The following is a 23289-nucleotide window of genomic DNA, read 5'->3' on the forward strand; positions in this document are numbered from 1 at the left end:
GGTGGAAACGTCCAGGAGGAAGTTGTATGTTGAATGTGTAGGTCTGAAGCTTCAAGGCGAGAAAATCGTCCTGAAATTCTCATTATTTATCAGAAAAGACCCTGAAGCTATCAACACTTTGTAATCTTATGATCTTATGAAGAGTCGCCAACTTGACCACAGTCGTAGACTGGTTGTTCCGGCCTGTGGTATGGCTCAGGGTGATCGGCTAGGCTTCAGCGGCCCTGTGGGCACTGGGACAGCTGAGAAGACCTTTGTCCTTTAAAATCACAGCAAATGAGACAGTTTTGTTAGCCTATTTGATGGGAATTCAGCCACTCACTCACTCACTCACTCGGGGAAACCTTTACTGAGCACTTTCTCTGTGCCAGGCTTTGAGGACATAGGATTTAGGAAGAAAGTCCCTGCCCTTGAGCATCTCCAGGGCTAATGGGGGACAGACACATGAATATAGGATTAAGATACCACGTTCCAGACAGAAGGAAAATTGGATGCCAATGTTCAGGAGGCCCAAATACTCTTGGACTTCAGAATGGTAAATATTGCTATGGAGTTGGTGCAGATACTTGTGGAACGGCTCTCATTTTTCATTTCAATGAATGACATACAAAGCTCACAACTGCAGAGAGACTGAGACCTCAACTTAAGTTTCACAATCTTCACAATTTTTACTTTTGTCACAATTTTGACTCCCTCAAGTTATTAGGAAAGTCATCCCTGGGGTCTACTCCCCTGATGCTGTGTTAGTGGTGATGGATACTATATAAAGGGGAAAGAATTGAGTATGATTGGAGCACAGGGAGGGAACGCCTCTCTCTGCCTGAGACAGAAAAGAATCAGATGGAATCAGAGAGGGCTTCCTGGAGGGAGAAATGGCACTTATGGCGTCATTAAAAATGAATTGGACTTCACGTGGTGTCAGAGAGAGCATCTTTGGCTTGTGCAAAGGAGTAAGGAGAATTTGAGAGTAGGTGCTGTATGTAGGAGAGTTGGGAGAAGCAGGATTCAGAGGGTGGACAGCCTTGACTGTCATTCTGGGGAGGCATGTGGGCACAGGGAAGCTGGAGGGAAGAGGTTGCACATGCAGTGCCCACAGGCACATGTAGTGCCAGGTAGGTGATATCAACGGGAGAACTAGGTAGGGTGACCAACTGTCCTGGTTACCCGGGACACAGGAATTTCAGTACTAAAACTGGAAGGGTCCCTGACAGACTGAGGTGAGCTGATCACCCCAGAATGAGGCAAGGCCTTGGCTACCTGGAAGGTGCACACCCCCCACCCCCTGCAGGCGGCAGCCCCCTCTCCTGCTTATGGAAGTGCAGACTGGGATCGCTGGATCTTCCCAATGTCCAAGAGAACCGGAATATCCAGAATTTTATGCAATCTCTTCTGGTTTTTAAATGTTGACAACGAATTCCAATGTTTTAAAAACACCACACTGGCCAAACAAAGCATTTCTGTGAGCTGTGTGAGGCCTGTGGGCTGCCGGTTTGAGGATCTTGGATCGAGGGATGTAAGTAAAGCCTCCCACATCCCACCCTGTTCCTGCCCTGAGGCCCCTTAAAGGCATGTTCAGACGATTTTCATTACGCAGAGTGACTTCAGCGATCAATCGTTTGGTTTTTAATTTGATGTTCTTAACCGGATTTGGGCGCTGGGCACAGAGTGTAATAGATCAAAGTGGGGATGAGCAGTGGTAATAGAGACACCCATTCAATTTTTTTTTGGAAGATGAAATTAGTGTTCAATGGCTTGTTCTGCCCCAAACCTGGAAACTTATGTGGTGAGGAAGATAAAAATTATATATCTTAAATATCAGCCTTAGTTATTAGCTGAGGTCCATTTATTCTGAGCGTCAGGACAGCCCCTTGGCTGAGATAAGGCTGGGAAAGACTGATCATTTTGTTTGTGTGAAAATTGGAAGGTCAGGGGACTGCTGTTTGTGGGTGGTGGAGGATGGGATAGTCAACTTAACACTGTGGTCATGCAACTGGGTTCTAGTCCCAACTCCACCACTTTCAGAGGCTGTGTGACTGTGGGGAAACCACCTAACCTCTCTGGTCCAGTGCTTCAGGAACACTGGCTTGTAGGACAACTCCCATGGAGCATTCCCCCATCAACTCTCTAACTCTAAGCTTTAACTTTCATTAGGTTTCTGCTGGGATTTCTCTAGGCCTTCCAGGGTGAAAAAGTCAGCAGGGGGTTTAAAGAATAAATCAGTCCAAACAACTGTGACATCTTTTTTCTTTTCTAGATGGACTTAGTAGATATGGGGCTTTAATAAGTTGATCTGCTATGTGGGCTCTACCAGTCCAGCTTTCTGGATGGCGTTTTTCATTGTGTCACTTGATTTTTCTTTAATTGAGTGTGGATCATAATGTAGGTATGGCAGCTGGGAGTAGGAAGAAGGCTTCAAAGGCAGGGGTTCTGTGGCCAGGGAGCCTTCCGCTCCAAGAGAGGGGAGGGTGGGGCAGGTGGGGGAGGACCTGCCTTCATTGCAAGCTGCAGTGTCACTTTTATTAATGATGACGGGGAGAGGGAGTCAGCAGGCAGCTAATGCGGACTGCAGAGGGTGGTAATCAGAAGGCGTTGCTACCATTCTGAAGGACAGGGAAGTGGGACAAATGGGAATTTAAGAGGCAGGAGGTGAACAGAGGGAGAGAAAGGCAAAAATAAAAACCGTGGAGTATGATGTCATTTGGAAGATTACAAACGAATGAATCAATGAAGTATCATTCCCAGAGCAGGGAGGAAGCCACCAGGGAAGGAGCCAGCCTGCTGGGGAGCTGGGGTCTGACAGGAAGCCCAGGATGGGTTGGCAGTGCAGCATCCTGCCAGGGGGGCAGCTGGCATGGGAGTCCCAGGAATGGACTCCCACTGCTGCCCCCTCCTCCCAGAGCCTTTTTTTTTTTTTGCACGAGCTACATCAGAAGAAATGCTCTATCCAAAAGGGCTTTACAAGAGCTCATTAATGTGAACCCTTGGAGTCAGCTTTTCAAACAGTTATCTGTGAGTTCAGCTTCATAGGACTTTTTTCATCATGGGGATCAGCTTCATAAAAGCCGGAGTGTGATGATTCTGCCAGTTTTTGCTGTTAACAGATGAAATAGTACTCCCTTTATAGAAATGAAGAGCAAGGACTTTGGGTAGCTTTCTTTAGTTCTCAAGACCTTGTCAGCAGAGCTGGCCTGAAGGCGACACAGGAGGCAGGTGCCTTCCTGGCATCCCACTACCTACAGATTGAGGATCAAAGCCCTTGGCCCGGTGTTCAAGGCCCTGCCAAGTCTGCCCCTCCAAATATCTCTGGTGATCTCCCCCTGTGAACTTTGTGAACTTGCCGCTGTACCAAAGCACCTGGTCCATTTTCACCTCTGCCTCTTTCTCATCCTATTCCAACATATAAAAGGGGAACAGCAATTTCTCAGCATAGGCACTGTTACTCTCCTTGGCCTGTGGCAGACATCACTAATCAATCACCACACTCTTTCCTGCTGAGCTAGAACTCCGCCTTAGAACCATTCCCGGTACAGCTCTCCAGGTGGTCACTACCAATCGATTAAATTAATCAAATTACAAAAATGAAATGTATTTTCTATTATTGATCTAAGATGTCCTTTCTCATTCTCAGCTTGACCTCTCTCAGTCTTGTACTTCCTCAATGCCTTCATGCTGCGTGAAATTTTCCCTGGACCTCCCTCCCCACATTGGTCATTTCCACTTCTTAAAAGCCTAAAGCAAACGTTACTTACAGCATGCATTTTGCGCTTGTCACTCAGTATCATAATGTATCTTTCTCTTTATAGGTCAGAGTTTCTCAGCTTCAGTGCTAGTGACATTTCGGGCCAGATCATTTTCTTTGTGGGGGATGTCCTATGTATCGTAGGATGTTTTAGTAGCATCCCTATCCTTTACCCAACAGATACCAGTGGCAACCACCTCCCTCACTTATGACAACCAAAAATAGTCTCAGAATTAAATGCCCTTTGAAGGCCAAATTACCCCAGTGGAGAACCACTGTAATATAGATGGATGGATAGATGATAAAGTCTTCCCTGTTAGGTAGAAAGGTAGGTACGTAGATAATTAGACAGATAGATAGATAGAATCTCCCCTATGAGTCTGAGACCCTCAGAGTGTGGACCGTATTCATACCTGGCATAGTTCCTTATGCACGAGGGGTGCTAAGTAAATATTTGCTAATTGATTGATAGATTGGGAATGAGGAGTGAGGAACTGGGAAGAGGGAAAGGGAAAAACTTTCTTCTCCTGTGGACTAAGAATCACACCTTCAGCATGTCATTGCTTTGGCGAAGCACTGCAGAGCTGGGCAGTGCAGAGAGTTTGCAAAGGAGCCACCGCCACACACACACCCCTAATAAACTGTCTTCAGACCCTGGAACCTGATGTGTGTGACTAGCAGATTCCTTGCAGCAGGAACGACTAAACCTATATTGGGGAGGTGGGAGGAAGTGCTAGGAGAGGCCTGGCTAAGTTGGGCTTGAAGTTTAAAACATGATGTGAGGCTGGGCGCAGTGGCTCACGCCTGTAATCCTAGCTCTCTGGGAGGCCGAGGCGGGCGGATCGTTTGAGCTTAGGAGTTCGAGACCAGCCTGAGCAAGAGCGAGACTAAAAATAGAAAGAAATTAATCAGACAACTAAAAATATATAGAAAAAATTAGCCGGGCATGGTGGCGCATGCCTGTAGTCCCAGCTACTTGGGAGGCTGAGGCAGGAGGATCGCTTGAGCCCAGGAGTTTGAGGTTGCTGTGAGCTAGGCTGATGCCACGGCACTCACTCTAGCCCAGGCAACACAGTGAGACTCTGTCTCAAAAAAAAAAAGAAAAAAACAAAACATGATGTGAGAGACCTTCTTCAGTCTTCTTCAGTCCTCAGGAAGGAAAACAAGAGATAAACTGCAGAAACCCTTTTATCCACACAGCAATCTTCCGCCCTGAAAACTCTCCGGCCTGGTCGCTTGGTTGTCTGGGGACATATTTATCTGCTTTCCCCTCCACTTATTTAAGCATGGAGGCTCTGTAAAGGGGAAAGGGAGGAGAGAGACTGTATAAATCCTCATCTGCAATGCAGCTGCCCCCAGGTCTGCAAGGAGGTTTAAATCATCCTCCATGAGTGAACCAAAAGCTATCTCTATACATTTCTGGCTGGTCAATAAACTGTTCCCGGAGTCAGGAACGGGGCTGAGGCTGAGCATGGCAGGGTCTTTCTGAGCACCTGTGCGTGCCAGGCTCTATGGGGCGCCCTCTGTACGTCTTCCACCTCCATGCTCACTACAGTCCTACAGAGCCAGCATTGCCATCCCTGTTTGCAAAGAGAGAACGGGGCTCAGAGAGGTAAAGCATGCTGTCCGAAGTTTCAAAGCATGTCAAAGAAAGCTGGGATTTGATCCTGGGACTCAGGATGTGTCCAGTGTCTTCCAGCAAAACTACTTCTGTGGGAAACCAGACATATTTCCCAGTATGTGGCATTGGTGTCTCACACAGAACCCTTCTTAGCCTTCAAAACCCCAAGTAATACAGAAAACAGAGGGTATCTCCTCAGCTAAACCTAAAATCCCGGGAAATCATATGCCATAGAGCACAGTCATTAAGAGGGTTGGTTCTGTCTGTGCAGCTGTGTGTCTGGCCTGGTCAGTTGGTCTGTCTACCTACATCCACGACCTAGCTCCATCTATCCATTCGTTCCTCCTCTCTGTATAGGCACAGAGATGTCTAGAATGATGCTTCCTGATACTCAGGTTTAATTGAGAAGGGGGAGGGGTGGTGAGGTGAGCTATTACACACTTTTCCTTTCCTCATTGTCTTTTGAGCTATTATTTAATTTTAATTATAATATGACTATATCATGTTTGCAAAAACTATAGCCTGAGTTTTTTTTTTTTTTTCCTTTCTAAAGAAAGCAAAGGTGGTTTGGAGTCAAGCTGATCTAGTCAAGTAGCAATGCCTCTCTGCCCTTTGGTTTCCCCATCTGTAAAGTACAAATGGTATTGCCAACACCTGGATGTTGGAAGGATTAAGTCAGATGAAGCACGTGCAGCAGTTGGCCCATAGCAAGTATTCAGTAACCGTCGGCTGTTGTGACCATCAGCGTGCTTTCTAGCAATGTCTAACACATGAAGATCTAATACTAGCTTCTCTTTCTTCCAGTTTTTTCCTTCCCTTGCTACGACCCTATAAAAAGTCCTTCCAGATGGAGCAACACACACTTATCTAACACACACTTAGCCCCTTAAGTGGTAGTTATTAGTACTGTTGTCTAGCCCACAATACATTCTTCCTGAGACCTAATATCCTTTTGTCACACGTTTTCCCATGGAAGGTTGACCTTGGTGTCGTTTTAACCTGATGCACGTTTGCAGGGGACAGTGAGGAGCTGCTTAGGGTGCCCTTCCAGAATGCCACGCTCTAGTGATGCTCCTGGTTTTAATTTTTCTCAGGGAGGTGTGAGCTGAGGAATATACCATATTGTCCAGGACTCAAAACAGATACTTCTGCACAGCCTTTCTTGAGATGTTGTATGAAGCTTGGAAGCCCATCACTGTTATACACATAGAGAATAAACCCTTGCTTCGGAGATTGGTCTTTTCACAGTCACATTTGTGACCCTCCCTGACCACACCTCCCCAGGTAGAGTTGGAAACAGAATCATTATCTTCTGTTCGGTTAATAACTGGGGTGTGCTGAATGATGGCCTGTCTCCTGGCAAGCAGGCTTTTCAGGTGGGGCCCCCAGACTCGAATGGCTTTACCAGAGACTGGGAGCCTATTCATTCAGCTCTGCATGACAGGGGGACGAGCCCGCTGAACTTGAAGACAAATGGAATCCATGTAAAACTAGAGTCTGTGTCCTCTCCCTTTGAAGGCGGGCCAGAGTCTGCTACAAAATAATCATTTAGGGAGAAATGCTTGCTGAGGAATGATGATACCACCAGGGATGAGGAAGAGTCAACACTGAAAACGTAAAATGTGCTTTTCATGACCCATGACCCTGGGAACAACTCCAGCCTAGTGCCTTGGAGATGGGCTTGTATAATAAGACGTGGAAACTGCTTCTGCAAAGAGGGGATCTTTCGGCACACAGCATCCAGAGCAGGTGTCTTACAATCCAAATCAACGGTTTTCCTTTGCAGTGAGAGGAGAATCCAAACCCTTGTCCCTGATCCCCAAGGGCCCGTGGGATCTGACCCTATTCTGTCTCTCTGACCTCATCACATACTGAGCCCTCCTCACTCACAACTTCCTGCCATGACCTTCTTTCAGCTCCTCTGACACTCCGAGCACATCCCCACTTCGGGGCCTTTGCATCTGCTGTTCTGCCCGATTTTTTCCATGACCCATTTTCATCATTCAGGTTTCTACTCAAATGTCAACTCTCAAAGAGGCCACTACTGTCTACCCTATTGAAAATAAAGTAGACCCCCTCCATCTCTATCCTGTTGATTTGTAACATTTTATTATTAATATGTACTATTGTCTAAAATGATCTTACTTATATATTCCCTTGTTTAAGGTATGCTCCCCCTGGCCCTGCCCAACAGGGATGTGAGCTTATCAAGAGCAAAGCCTTTGTTAAGCTTGTTCACAGGTGTATCTCTAGCACCTAAAACCATGGCTGGCACATAGTAGGTGCTCAAGAAATCTTCGTTGAATTGAGAAATGTGTGAAAAGAATTATCTCACTCTGGCTTGATGGAATATAATTTAAGATAGGATGTACTCAGAGGTAGACCAAAAATTCTTTCATTTCTGGCCTCTCCTAAGGTGAAGGGAGTGAACACGTGCCCCTCACTTTTCAGGGTTTGTGGAGGGGGTGATCTCTGTAACATTGTTTTAGAGATGAGGAATACTGTAATAAATTCGATCTCCCATCTAACAACTATTTATTGAGCCCATACAATGTGCAAGTTCAATTCTAGTTTCTGGCAAACAGCAATGACTGAATGGACAAAGCTCTCTGCCCACTGCAGAGCTGATGTGGGAGACGTGGTGGGTTTTTGAAAAGAACACAGGTCTCGGAGTCAGAAAGGCCCAGATTTTAATTCCTGTGCCACTATTGACTGAATGTCTGTCTAGGTAAGCTACCTGACCTCCAAGCATATCTCACTTTCCTCATCTGTAAAATGGGCATAAAGCTGGTTTCATGAGATTGTTGAGAGGATTCAGTGAGATGTAGGAATGTAGGGTCCTGAGCGCAAGGAATGAGTGAATGGAATTTTCTTTCCTTCTGCTTCCCCTTGTGATTAAACATCCCATCAGCTCCTTGGAAGATTTCAAGCGACCTCACACCACAGAGCCACAAGCACAGGCTGCAAACAGGTCAGTGGTATTAATTTCAAATGAGGAGTGTCTAACAGATTCAGACTCCTGTTTGAGCCTGCTGCTCCTTGTCGGTGAGGACAGCTCTCTGAGCAGGTACCACGCCTCAGTCCTGGCCCTCATGCATGCTCAAGAGCTGATCCGTGTGGACGCCTAGTGTCAGGGGTGTACACAGCTAGCTCTACTGGAGTTGACATGTCCTACAGACAGAACATGTCAGGGCCCATCCAGGGCATACAACATCCAAGTGGCACCTTTCTGTTTTCCTGCGATGTTGTGCCTTTGATGTGTAGTAGACCACGAGAACCTTCTGGATCTATGGTCATCAAGAAGCATCCCCATGAAGGAAGGTAACTTGGTTTGCTCTATGACACAGCCAGATTCCCTGGGTAACCAAAGAATGTCGCTGCACACAAAGATAGGCACCTCCCAAAGCCAAACAGGTGGGGGACTAAGTTTTCAATGAAGACAGTTAAATTCCATGCTGTTGAACAATTTGGGCAATGCAGTCACCTTTCCTACCTGCCAGCAACTGTTCCTGAATAAAAGAACTCTCCCAGCATGCTTTGCTCCGAGAGGCACACACTGGACTTACTAAACAGCTGTGCTTTAGGCACGCCGTTCACCAAAGGCATGTTCGGAGTCAAAGGCACTTAGCTGTTTGTCCCAAGCTGTGATTGGGAGCACTTGATGTGTCCATAGATAGTTGTGGGTAGGTGGAGTCATCATCTCCTCTGTCCAGGTCAGGAATTTCAATTAGCTAATCTGCATAGTTTCTCTGGGCCAGAGTCAGCAACAAGACAATACAAAAATAGCTGGCATGAGGGCCTTCTACATTCTAAATTCTTTCCACGAATTAATTTATTCCTCACCAAAACCATATGAAGCAAAGAATATTTGTATCTCCTTTCACAGAGGAGGCAGCTGAGGCATAAGACTCCACTCAAGGTCACAAGACTAGTTAGAGGTAGCACTGAGATTTGAACTTAGGCTTTGCAGCTCCTAGGCCCCCACTCTGTGCTCCACATCCTGGCAGAGCCAGATGTAAGCTCTTTGCAGCGTGGCCTTATCCCTCCTGCTCACTGCTGGACCCCAGCACCCATCCCAGAGCCCAGCACTCGGTGGTTGCTAAGACAGCCCGCACACCTTAGTTCCCCCGCAGATTGCTCCAAATTACAACTCCGAGCTGCCTGACAAAGCTCGGAGATGAATGGGTTTTGGGTCCCTGTTTTTCCTGACACCAGAGCCTCCCACTTCCAGTCCTGGATCCACCACACAGACAGCACCAATTTCATCCAAGAATAAAACGTGTTATATAACCGCATGGCAGACACGGGGGTGACGGGAGGAGCAACCCGAGAGTGCATCTGGCCACTCTCGGTCTCCATGGAATGGCTCATAGGAAAAACTTTTCATCTCCCTCTGAGCCTCCCTTGGCATGCAAACTTTCCTTCGTCTCCTCTGCTTGGTGCTTTCTATATTTTATTTTATTTTGGTCGCGCACATTATTTGAAGTTACTATAGCAACGTGTCACCAGCTGGTATCGCATAGTAATGTTGGCATTTAGGTAGCAAGCTTCCGAAGTTGGCTGTTTCCCTCCCTCTGCGATCTCATCACTCCCACTAATCTTAGGTGAGTGGCGGTGAGGGGGGCGCATTCGCAGCAACCATGCCCCCCTCCCCGATTTTGTTTGTTTTCCAAGGCAGGGCAAACAGATAGCCTTTTCCCTGGTTCACTTGGCACCGCAGGATCCTGGCTGTGTGTGTGTGTGTGTGTGTGTGTGTGTAGGTGTGTTTACGTTAGAGCTTATTAAATAGATATGTTTACTTTGAATGTTGTGCACTATTGGCATTATCAATATGATGATGATGATAATTTTTTTAATGCAAAAGAGCAGAATGATTTGGGGAGGGCTACTGTCTTGATTGCAATCACTTAGTGTCCCTGCTAATTAATTTTGACCACACAGTATTGGGTTACTCTTTTTCTCTCTTGTCATCACACGGTGAAGAGACCACGACTGTTTTCCTTTGGAGCCTCAGCTCTCTCCCAGGTGTGCAAGACCTCCCTGCGTACTGAGGGGCTGAATTAATTAAGAGGATTGATTGTCTTGGATCACTGAAGAGGGTTCTATACAGCAAATAAGCCCTGCCACTCAAGGTGTTAAGTAGCCCCTCATCAGCCAAGTGCCTGTGATGATTGTACTTATTTTTACACATTTGACCTAGTTTCAAACCGGGTCTCTTCATGCTGTGATTCATTAGCCACATTTTAAACCACCCTGATCAGAGCGAGGTGACACTGCCTGGTTTGTGCCAGAGTCTCGGATACAATTTCTCTCCAGGATTTAATATGCAAGTCTCCCTGGTATTCTGTTTTAAGAAGCAATTCCCCATCCAGGAACCCGGCGTGCTGCTTGGGAATGGATGAGTGGCTGCCTTATGCCTGGGTAGTAAATATATGTCGGTTACAGAATTTCTGCCAGGGGTGAAAGGAAGGGGAGTCTCGTTCGTCTGAACTTCCAGGAGATCCCTCCACTCTTCTGTCCCCCATGCGGTATTCAGGCTTGTCCTGGTTGCCAACAGAACTGGGAGTCTGAGCTGCTACACTGTAAAGTTTGAGCAACGTCAATGTTAGTGCTGTCTGGGTTGCTAGGGCAAATGCAGTCTGATCACCACCTCCACCCCCAGTTCCTGCACCTCCTAAAACTGTGAGCCATGGTGGATACGGAAGTCAGGTCTCAAACTTGTACAGAGGGAAAGGAAGGATGCAAATGCCATATTGAGGATATTACTGAAAAGGGGACACACGTCAGAGAAGCATAGTGTCATTCCAACATTCTATCATTATGTGACCAAGAGAAATGTTTTAAAAATTCAAATGACAGAGAGGAGCCTTTTCTGAATGCGAACCTGCCGCTGGTGTCTCACTCCCTCCCAGGTATCAGTCCGTCACGTCGGCGTGATTTCTGACAGATCGATACCAAAGTGGGCTAGACACCATAGTAGGAATAAAGGGATGCTTCCAGTTGGAAGTAAAACACCATCATTTTTCATTAGCAGCCAAACGCAGGTAACTTGTCCAAACTTCAGTCACATCGCACTACAAATCGTACTGAAAGGCACCCAGCCGGGCTTTTCTACGTGGTAGTTGGAACGAAGAAATTAACACGCTGGCGAGAGTAATTTTGATTGATCAGTGAACTATAACGCACTGACCGACTCCTAATAAAAAGATAATGGTTTCTTTCATAAAACGATCTCTCGCTCTAGATGGGGACTAGAATCCCCCTCCCCTATTTTTTTCTTTTAAAATGAAGAAGGGAAGTTTCTCTAAACAAGGCTTAAGACAGTGCAGCCTTTTCAACGGTAATTCCAGGCAAACTTGAGGTTTGTTTTTTGCTCCCCCCCCCGCCTTCAAATTCAAATTAAGCCATTGGAAATAACAAGCATTCCATATCTATGCAGTTCCGACAATGGTGGATTTTCCACTACACACCACCACACACACACACTCACAAGCTCACAATCCCAGTACTCATTTAAGTCAAATCCTTAAAAGTAAACTATTGTCCAAGAGACGATAGCATTTTCTCTTAGAGGATCATGGATCGGAGAGAATAAAGCCTAGCCACGTCTCTTACCTTGAAGCAGCGGAATCACCTGCAGAGGCTGTCCCCCCTTTCTTGCACAACGAGCCAGGCTTTGACCGGCAGCAGAATTACTCCAAAAGGAGGAATAATAAGTCCCTTATATTGTAATTTTTACTGTTTATATGCAAGAAGTGTAGTGGGTCTGCTCACGTAGGAATAAATAAAAAGCCGAACAAACTGCACGGCAGCTACCATGTGAAAAGAAAAGACCTCTAGTGGCCACAGGCTGAATTTTTTAAGGAAGGGAGAGGAGATTGAGGGAGTAGAGCAAACACGCTCGTACACACACACACACACACACACACACACACACACACAGGCACACAACCACAAACCCCTATGCCCCTCAAACTTTCTCCTTTTTTGCATTTGGCCCGGCCAAAGGTATAAACAGTAATAATGCTCATTTCTTGCTTTAAGTGGGACCCGGTTAAGTTCACAGTGACGGTGGTGTTCTATCTGGTTTGAAAGGGATAATTTCACAAACTCATTACCACCCCCTGGGGGCCTGAGAAGCAGAGAGGATTTTACTTCGGATCTTCAGGGAGGTGCCACCCAGTGCACTGGCTGCAGGTTCCCATCAACAAAGTGTCATCATCCATTGCTCCTGACAGTCCCTGCTTGGCACTCTCTGCCAGACTTGCATGTTTTCTAAACATTTATGGTGCGCAAGTGTGGTGGTGCTGGCAGGCAGGGCCGGCTTCCTGGGCGTGGGGACCGTGTAGTCAGTCGCACAGGGCCCCTTGCTTAGAAGGGCCCCGCGGCTGTTGTGAAATTCTGAATAATTTTAAACAGGAGCCCTGCAAAATGAAAATCATTTTGTTCTGGGCCCCACAAATTACATAGCTGGTCTTGCTGATGTGAAACTCACTATTCCTAACTTACTAAGTGAAAAGAACCTAGAAGAAAATGAGAACCCATATCTTTGGGAGCTACTTTGGGGAGTGCGAGCTTGGAGAGCATTCAGTTTCCCAAAAGACTACCTGTGTAGGAATTCAGAAGGCCTTCCTGGGGTCAGCAACACTGTCCTCCACCAACGAACTAAATTGTAAACCTGGAAGGATGCGTACACACACACACACACACACACACACACACACACACAGACACACACACACACACATACCTCATCTTGTTGCACTTCACACATACTGTGTTTTTAACAAATGGAAAGTTTGTGGCAACCCTGCCTTGAGCAAGTCGGTTGGCACCCTTTTTCCAACAGCATGTGTTCACTTCCTGTCTCTGTTTCACCTTTTGGTAATTCTTACAACATTTCAAATTTTTCGTTATTATTATATCTGTGATGGTGATCTGTGGTCAGTGGTCTCTGATGTTCTATTGTAATTTTTCTGGGGCACCATGAACCACGCCCACATAAAATGACAGACTTCGTTGGTAAGTGTTGTGTGCATTCTCACTGCTCCACTGGAACAGATGTTCCCCCAGCTCTCTCCCTCTCCTTGGGCCTCCCTCTTCCCTGAGATACAACGGCATTGCAGTTAAGCCAATTAATAACCACACAGTGCCCTCTAAGTGTTCAAGTGAAAGGAAGACTTACACATCTCTCATTTTAAATCAAAAGCTTAGCGAGGAAAGTGTATCAAAAGCTGAGATAGGCCAAAAGCTAGGCCTCTTGTATCAGTTAGCCAAGTTCTGAATGCAAAGGAAAAGTTCTTGAAGGAAATTAAACATGCTAATCTAGTGACCACAGAAATGATAAGAAAGTGAAACAGTTTTATTGCTGATATGGAGAAAGTTTGAGTGGTCTGAGTAGAGCAAACCAGCCACAACATTCACTTAAGCCAAAGCCTAATCCAGAGCAAGGCCCTAACTCTCATCAGTTCTGTGAAGGCCGAGAGAGGTGAGGAAGCTGCAGAAGAAAAGTTGGAAGCTGGCAGAGGTTGGTTCATGAGATTTAAGAAAAAAGGCTCTCTCCATAATAAAAGTGCAAGGTGAAGAAGCAAGTGCTGATGTAGAAGCAGCAGCAAGTCATCCAAACGATCTAGCCAAGATCATTAACGAAGGTGGCTATTTTAATAGCAGATTTTCCGTGTAGATGAAATGGCCTTCTATTGGAAGAAGATCCCATCTGGGACTTTCATAGCTACACAGGACAGGTCATTGCCTGGCTTCAAAGCACTGGCTGACTCTCTTATTAGGGGATAATGCAGCTGGTGACATTAAGTTGAAACCAATGTTCATTTACCATTTTGAAAATCCTAGGAGCCTTCAGAATTATGCTACATTGACTCTTCTTGTGCTCTAGAAAGGGAACAACAAAGCCTGGATGACAGCATATCTGTTTATACCATGGTTTACTTAATATTTTAAGCTCACTGTTGAGACCTGCTGCTCAGGAAAAAAAGATGCCTTTCAAAATATTACTGCTCATTGACAATGCACCTGGTCACCCAAGAGCTCTATGGAGGTGTACAAGAAGATTAATGTTTTCATGCCTGCCAACACAACATCCATTCTGCAGCCTGTGGATCAAGGAGTAATTTCAACTTTCAAGTCTTATTATTTAAGAAATACATTTTGTAAGGCTACAGTTAAGATAGATAGTGATTTCTCTGATGGATCTGGGCAAATTCCATTGAAAACCTTCTAGAAAGGATTCACTATTTTAGATACTGTTAAGGACATTTGTGATTCATGGGAAGAGATCAAAAGATCAACATTAATAGGAGTTTGGAAGAAATCGATTCCAGCCCTCCCGGATCACTTTGAGGGGCTCAAGACTTCAGTGGAGGAAGTAACGGTAGAATGGTGGAAATAGCAAAATAACTAGCATTAGAAGTGGAGCCTAAAGATGCAACAGGATTGTCACGGTCTCATAATAACATTTGAATGGATGGGGAGTTGCTTCTCCTGGATGAGCAAAGAAAGTGGTTTTTTGGAATGAAATCTACTCCTGGTGAAGATGCTGTGAACATTGTTGAAATGACAACAAAGGATTGAGAATAATCCGTAAACTTGGTTGATAAAGCAACAGCAGCATTTGAGAGGACTGACTCCAGTTTTGAAAGAAGTTCTACTGTAGGTAAAATGCTGTAGTAAAAACAGCATCACATGCTGCAGAGAAATCTTTTGGGAAAGGAACAGTCAATTGATGTGGCAAACTTCGTTGCTGCCTTATTTTAAGAAATTGCCACAGCCACCCCACCCTTTAGCAACCACCACCCCGATCCATCAGCAGCCAGCAATATCGAAGCAAGACCCTCCACCAGCAAAAAGATTACAACTTGCTGAAGGCTCAGATGATCATTAGTATTTTTTAAGCAATAGAGTATTTTTAATTAAGGTAGTACATTGGTTTTTTTAAAACATAATGCTATTGTACACTTAATAGACTACTGTATGGTGTAAACATAAATTTTATATGTACTGGGAAACCAAAAAAATTGTGCAACTGGCTTTATTGCAATATTCACTTTATTATAGTGGTCTGGAACCAAACCTGCAATAGCTACGAGGTATGCCTGTATATATTTTATATTTGCTATATATTTTTAACAAAAGATAACCTTTAAAAAAAAAAAAACAAAGGCAGTAGTTTCTGATACTCCACAAGCCTGCCTTGGACTGGGCCACAGTGGAACTGTTTTTGGCTACGATGGCAGCCCCAGTGAAATCTTGCAGGAGACAGTTGAGAGTGGCTTCTCACCCCTGGTGGATTCGTGGCCACTGCTTCCTTTACCAGGTTCCAGAATAGATCTCCCTAAATGATGCTTGCAGATCTTAGCACAAACAGAAAACCCACCCTGATACGGACTCACAAAATCTGGGAGGGAGACAGCAGAAAAGGCTGTGCTGATGTCTTCTGGTGCACGAAAGGGTGTGGTGCTCGCGTCTCTGCTTGCCGGGGCCCCTCTCCAAGTGCCCACCTTGATTTCCCTATTGTTTCAATCTTTCTGGCACTTAGTCTGCCTTGCAGATAAAGGGTCTTACTACTGTTCCCTTCATGGTCATTAATCTTCTTTCCCAACTAGAGTATAAACTCACAAAGAGCAAGGGTTGTCTCTTCTCATTTCTTTTATCCCTTACTGCTCTTAACAAGTGCCAGGCCCCAGTAGGTGATGGGTTCTCACTGGCTGATTCATGGTGATCCAACAAATGGTCCCTCTGCAGAGAACCTTCGTGCATTTTAAGGTGCTATAGGAACCATCGGATTCTTTCGATACTCCTCTCGGGGCAGACATGGGTGGATTATTGTCCCACTTGACAGATGAGACAATTGGGGCTTATCCATGCAAAATTATTTATCAGAAAATGAAATTCTCTTCAGGATCTTGATATAGGCTGGGTCTCCAGACACCAGTACAGCGCCCTTTTCCCCATGCACAAGCATCAGGATAGAAAATGGATCAAGTCTTATGTCTGGAGCTCCTGTTACAGTCATAGGTACATAATAGTTATTCAGTAAATTCTTTTTCAATGAATGAGCCATACGGAAACATTTCCTCATAGGGAAATTTCCCATGCTGGTCTGGTAAGGAGAGATTCTCCATCCCTGGAGGGCCTTTGTATCCCGGGCTGGGATGGTTGGGTGTTTTCCAGTGTGAAGTCAAGAAAATGGAGATGGTGAATCTTGTGGTCCTCTCTCTGCTGTTTCATGGTGTTTTTCTTCATGTCTTGTAGAGTCACTTTGTGGCATGTATGACAGCCATCCTAAACCAGATGGGTGACCAGCACTACTCCTTCTATATTGAGACCTTCCAGACCAACTCTGAACTTGTGGTGAGTCTGCAGGGTGCTGGGGCTGGGGAAGAACTCTTGGTTCTCACGAGTTTAGGGCAAGAAGGTCTCCCCACAGATATTGTGTGTATGTGTGTGTGTTTAAGTTTACAGATGTGCTGTCTCATACCCTATTTCTTGTATTTCTCACGTCTTCATTCCATGTCAGAGATAAGACCTGAATGTTTACCATATAATCTAGATGTGCTTTAACCAATATTTGTTGAATCACAGACATTTTGGAGCTTAAGAGCATGAGTGATAGGGTCACACAGTCTTAGGTTTGATCTAGGATTTGTCACTGGCTAGCTATGGGACCATAGGCAAGCTGACCCCTTGTAAGTTTCAGTTTCCCCATCTGTAAAGTGGGGATAATATCATTTATGTCACAGGGTTGAGAAGGGTTTACATGAGAGCATGGTAGTTCTCACATAGTAAGTGCCGAGTAAAAGATTGCCATTGTTATATTAAGATCACAAATGCATAGAAGAAGTTGGCCTCTGAGCCTGCTTCTTCCAGCCTCTCAGGACACATTTGCTACGGGACCACCTACTTGTGGCCTATAGTCTGTGGCCTGTGGCTCATGTCTCTGCAACAGATGACTTCCTCAACATAGAGCCCAGCCCAGACTGTTCCTGTCCTGGGCTTGTAGCAGAACACTCTTTGCCCTTAGTATGGTCACCTTTGTCACTGTTTCCTTACTACTGCCAGATTCAGGAGTCCTACTGCCTAGTTTCACTCTCAATGCTCCTTGGAGGGACCAAGGGCACCAGAATTAGACCAACCTCAGAGCGTGGCCCAAGAAAAAGGAATCATTAGAAAGTCAATGCCCTACACCTTCGTCCACTCAACAGTAAGATGTTTTCCCCATTGGGGTAAGATTGGCAAGACATGGAACCTTCCCACCCACCCCCAAGTTGTCCATGTCTCAGGACATGGAAATAGAAAAACTGGATTCCTAATTTTCAATTCTCTGTGGAAGGAAAGGTTTCTGGGCAAGGAAGGCAGGAGAGGGAATTCTTGTCTGCTGAACGTATACATTGTCTTATGCAATCCTCACAACAGTGTGACACAGGTTTTAGGAGTCACACTTTGCAGATCTACAATCTGTGTGCTCAAGGCCCCATAGCTAGTAAGTGGCAGAGGTAGGATTTGAACCTTGGCACTAACCCTTACTTACACTGTGCTACGTCTCCTCATTCGGAGCCATGTTTTCCATCTATGACCAGAGCATTCTCCATTCCCACGGGAAGGGAGTAGGCTGTAATGATAGTCACAATTCCCCAGGTGACATCAAGGATGGGTAATAGTACTCAGCGTTGTCATCATCAAGCATGTGATGAGTGTTTACAAGGGCCAGGCTCTGTACTTGGCATCTGAGCACAGTCAGCACCTAGTCCTCACGGTGGCCATTTGAGGTGGTCGTGGTCCCCATTCTGCTGACGGGGAAACTAGGACGGAGAGCATTGAGGCAATTCTCCCTAGAAACAAAGACTGCTGGAAAGGAACAAATGCCATTTTCAGAATTTTGCAATTCAGCTTAAAGCAGTGATTTTCAAATTATGTTCCTCGTAGTCTCACTGTCAGCCAACATAAACATACACGCACACACACACACACACACACAGAATTCAACCAGAGCTGTTCTACTTTTCTATATTTTATATGTTGGGTTCTAGGTGAGATTTTATTTGGACAAAGTAATTGCTGTTGAGATAATGTGAACACTACTGGCTTAAAGAAAGAACCCTGAATGGGCTTTAAATTTTACCTAAAGCGTGCAGGTGGCATGACTTCATTACCTCCAGCTCAGAAGGGTCCCAGCACCGCTGGTTCTGGTCTTGGTTGTCTGGATCTGTCTTCAATTTGTGTTCTCCAAAGACGGAGAACGAGTGGAGCCCACTGCAAAATCTGATGGACTGTGTTGTGATCCACTCTGAACCTCTTCGACGGAGAGAAAAAGAGTTTCTGTCATTGTGTTTCTTCAAATATGTTCATGCGAGTGTGTGCAATATATGAATTAGCTGTGTTTACAGCACTGCTAATTAGATGTTCATTTTAATAACAGTTTGTTTGCTCAATGACCTGAGATGCTTTCATACAGTGTCAATTATTTCCTTCTCAAATACATGTTTGGGATGATGATTATAAAATTGCCGCATCAATGAGTACATTTACTTTTTTTATTCTCAAAGACAGAATTAATAGTGCTTTACTTTGAGAGTGTTTTAGCATCCCACATTGATGTTCCACTGATACTTGTGAAACAGTCTCCCGGTAGCCAAATTGTAAGCTTCCATTTAAAATCCACTGCTGTGGGTTTCACTGAATTTAGTTAGTGAAGGCTGTGCCCTCTCCCTTTATCTTCCTCCAAAAAATAATAAAGAAAAAAATTTAAAGAGCCAGCAAGCTCTGAGCACTTCCAGTCAGCTGCTATAAAACAGGGTGACAGGCATGTTGCGCTTGACTGTTTCAGGACTTCTTGATGGAGACCTTCATCATGTTCAAGGACCTCATTGGCAAGAACGTGTACCCTGTGGACTGGATGGCCATGAGCATGGTTCAGAACAGGTGAGCTGCCGCCCCCTTCCAAAAACCTACCTCACTCTGTGGTCATTTTGAAGATCACTGGTAGAGATGAGGTAGAGATGGTTTCTCCCTGGTGAAAAGAAATTAAAGTGTTAACACATCCTTTCTTTCTACCTTTAAGCCCAGGGAAGAGCGCCTCACCAATCTTGAAGCTACTCAAAAAGTCTTCCCAATCCTCTCCATGCTTTAAGTCTCAGTTAGGATATCATACTTTGTCTGTGTCTGTGGCTTCCCTAAACTCTCAAGACAGGAGGACTTGGGCAAGCATTTTTAAAATTATAGTGTTTTTAAATGTATTTAAAAAATTAAAATATTAACATATTTCGTGATATATGGTAAAAGAAGTTTAGGAGGCATTGGATTAAACAGCTTTGAATGGGTTTCTCTGCTGCAGTACTTCTCAGAGCTTTTAATATGCCAGTGTGATTTTTCTAAGAGAAGGATTTAGGATACAGCATTTCGCAGATTTATTTGCCCATGGAACCATATGGTGTGCAGTTGCTGCATCTTTGTGTGTATATATGATACCTATTAACATCTCATAGACCATCAATGTAACCCAAGTATAACTTAGATCCCACATGGCCCAGCAGAATGTGAGATAAAAGTGATTACAAACAATTTCAGTCTTCACTGCCAGATCTCTAATACCATTTCACCAAAGTGAAATCCAAGTCATAACACTCATTAATATTTTCAAATATTCTATTTCTCCATTCCTCTGGCTTTCAATATCTCTCACGCAATGGTTTCACCTCATACTGGCTTCTAGTTTTATCTGCCTTTACCTACTGCCCTTGTTCTATGTAAAAAAGCCCAGCATTGAACGGCGAAGACAGAAATACCTTTACAAGGGAGAGTAAGGGCAGAGGCTGAAAAGGCAAAAGCAGAATTCCTCTTAAGCAAAGGGAAAGAAGCAAGACTATAAACATTTATATATTAATAGTTGTGTTATTGGATATAGTCTGAGAGTTTCTATCTCAGGTACGTCCAAGAGCTAACCCTAATCCCAGACAGTCTGTGACCTTCCCTTTCAGTCTTCTGAACAGCTGTTCTTGCATTGCCTGGATGCCACAGGCCCAGCCGTGTGACCATATAGACACACTTGCCACAGTGTGCTCAGGGCCAACTTTAGGGATTGGTGGAAGGGAGGAGAGGTTTGTCCAGGCAGAAGGCAATACCTGCCTGTGCATCTCTGCTTATGGTGAGAAGAGGAAAGTCGACTGAGCCACACAGTGTCCGAGAGCATGCTCAGCCTGGGTTGACTTGCCCCAGCTCTCCCTGTTCACACCACACAGGGAGGAAGCTGGTCTTCGCAATGATGGAAGTGCTAGTGGGAATAGGCCCAGGCCACATCATGGGTCAGAGGCTGGTCCCTCCCTAGCTCTATGTCTGGGCCAGCTTCCTGGGCATGAGACCTGTGCAGTTGCATAAGACCCCATGCTCTGAAGGTCCCCATGCTTTGTTTAATGTTCTGGCATCATCATCTTGTGGTTCTTGATAATTTTTGAACAAGGGGACTCACACTTTCATTTTGCACTGAGCCCCACAAACTGTGTAGCTGGTCATCCCTTCTGTCAATGCTCAGTCATGTCAAGTTGAGATCGAGGCCACCTCCTACCCTGCACGCGGCCCCTTCACTGTTTGCCAGCTGGTCGGTAACATCGTGGGGTTTGCCAAATTACATGAAGCACCTGGGAGATGCAGCAGCGGTCGTTTTCTTCTCACCCTACGTTTCAGATACACTTGGTTTCTCAATATTACCTACTTGTCCATACTTCTATGACTTTGCATAAACTATGGCTCTGCCTGGATGTCTCTCTTCCCTTCTAGACCAGACTCAAGATGAAAGCATCCTTCAAATTCTTGACCACGTAATCCTTTCTGATCCTTTGTGAATCCCTCTAGGACTCTCAGGTACTTCCTGTGCTGCCTGTAATCATCTCTTCATATGACTGCCCCTCCCATTAGGGAATGGGCTTCCTGAGGGCAGGCAAGCACTAGGTGTAATTTATCTCGTGCTTCCAACTTGTGGTACACAACCTGACATTCATGAACGTGTACAATGAACTCTGTATATCCAAAGGGTGCTTATTGATCAGGATTTTTAAAGAAATGCAACTCAAAGTTGCCTAAGCAAAAAGAAGAATCTGTTGGCTCAGACAACTGAAAGAACCCAAGGGTATGGCTTCAGTTTTGGATATATCTAGGTGCTCAAATACTGATGTGGGGAATCTGTGTCTGTCTCTGCTTTTTCTCCTGTCGGCTTCATTCTCAGGCAGATACTCTCTTTATAGTGGGGAAAATGGGCTCTAGAAGTTGCAGATATCTGTCTTGTTGGATTTGCTACCCTAATAGAAAGAAAAAGCTTTTTATTTAATAGGTGCAGCAAATGTCCCCAGGCTTATCTTCAAAGGCCTGGTTTGGGCTACGTGTCTATCCATAAACTTCTGTGGCTGGCAGAATGAAATTGGGCTTGGATTTCATGACCCACCTTTGGTACTGGGTCAGTTCTACCCAAACCACAAGGTCTGGGAGCAAGGGGAGAGGAAAGGAGATTAGTTCTCCAAAAGAGAGTCTAGCAGTTGTTACCAGAAAGAGGAATAAGTGATGGGCAGGCAAGTGTGCAGGTATCCATCGCGGATACAGGGACAGGTGATGGGAGCCCTGACCGGACAAGCTTCCCTTCTGAGCTGTCTGCATGTCATTCTGGGAGAAACGTGTGCTGATCCTCCTGGGGGTGCTTTGGAGGTATGTCCCCTTCTGAAATCCCAGCTTTCTATGGACTGTAGTCATTTTGGGGACAGGCCCCCAGAGATGCTACGGTAATCCTTGTTTCTTCATACCTGGGAAATTAGAATACAATTTTTTAAGGGACCTAAGATAGTGGGAATTGTCTCTTAAATAGAAACATTTGTATCTATGAAGGATCAATGGAGTACTTATGTTACATTAAAAAAAAAAAAAAAAGAAAAATTAGACTTGGGAACACAGCCTGGGCTTCAGACTCCTCCGTTCTGCCACTTTCTGTTTCTTGGGAAGTCATTTAACTTCTTGGAGTGTCAGTTTCCAAGTCTTTAAAATGGGGCTAGTGATAGTCTCCATTTCATGAAAATTTCTTCCTGTGTGTGAGGATAGAATGACATTCCTTAGCCCAGTGCCTGGTATCTAGGTAAAACTCAATACATGGTAGCATTGCCATCAGTAGGTGAGGACAACAAACTTAGCCTTGGACTAGAGAAGCATGTGATAATGTCAACCAGAAAAGGTGACTATTTATTCTCCTTGCAGGCACATAGCTTAGTTTGTAGATTTCCTTCATCTTCCAGCCACGATGACCCAGTGTGTTTATAAAGCACTTGAAATTTTTCTCTGTTTTTGCATTTTGTTTGGTATTATAATAGCTAACATTCACTAAGCACCTGAATCCATCATTGTTGTAAATGTTTTTACACATGTTAGCTCATTTAATCCTCCCTGCAACTTTACAAGGTAGAACTATTATAATCAGCGTTTTATATATGAGGAAGCCAAGGCACAGAGTAGGTAAGTCATGTACTCAGTGCTGCGTCGCTAATAAGAAACAGAGCCATTCGGTGGGAGCTCATGTCCTTAACCTCCACTGCTTCACTCACTAAAATAGTGAGGCTTGTATTATTAAGTGCTTTGTACGAATATGCAAACCGAAGCCCAGCGAGGTGAAACAGCTTGCCAAGGTGAAGCAGCTAGTTAGTGGAAGATTTCAACCCGATTTGGACAAACAGAACATGTCCCATGACTTAGCCCAGACCAGTATTCCCCAGAGCGTCCTCTTCTCTTCTCCAAAAACAGGCAACTCATTCATGTGGCCAAGGCCAACGTCACTTGTCATTAGTCCGGACATTACATTAATATTCTTTCCTTCTTTCTTTTCCTTTTTCCTTCCTTCCTTCCTTCCTTCGTTCCTTCCTTCCTTCGTTCCTTCCTTCCTTTCTTC

The 23289-nt window shown here is 45.0% G+C and overlaps 1 protein-coding gene across 1 annotated transcript in view; it reads left to right on the forward strand.

Moving 5' to 3' along the window:
- Positions 1 to 23289, forward strand: part of DOCK2 (dedicator of cytokinesis 2) — a 397813-nt gene that overhangs the window by 287913 nt on the left and 86611 nt on the right. Inside the window, exons 28-29 of the mRNA XM_012649685.1 lie at positions 16629 to 16727; positions 19201 to 19295. Coding sequence (XP_012505139.1) covers positions 16629 to 16727; positions 19201 to 19295 — 194 coding nt within the window. The remainder of the gene's footprint in view (positions 1 to 16628; positions 16728 to 19200; positions 19296 to 23289) is intronic.

Source organism: Propithecus coquereli, unplaced genomic scaffold (assembly GCF_000956105.1).
Source record: "Propithecus coquereli isolate 6110/MARCELLA unplaced genomic scaffold, Pcoq_1.0 Scaffold301, whole genome shotgun sequence".
In the NCBI taxonomy this organism is placed as follows: Eukaryota; Metazoa; Chordata; class Mammalia; order Primates; family Indriidae; genus Propithecus; species Propithecus coquereli.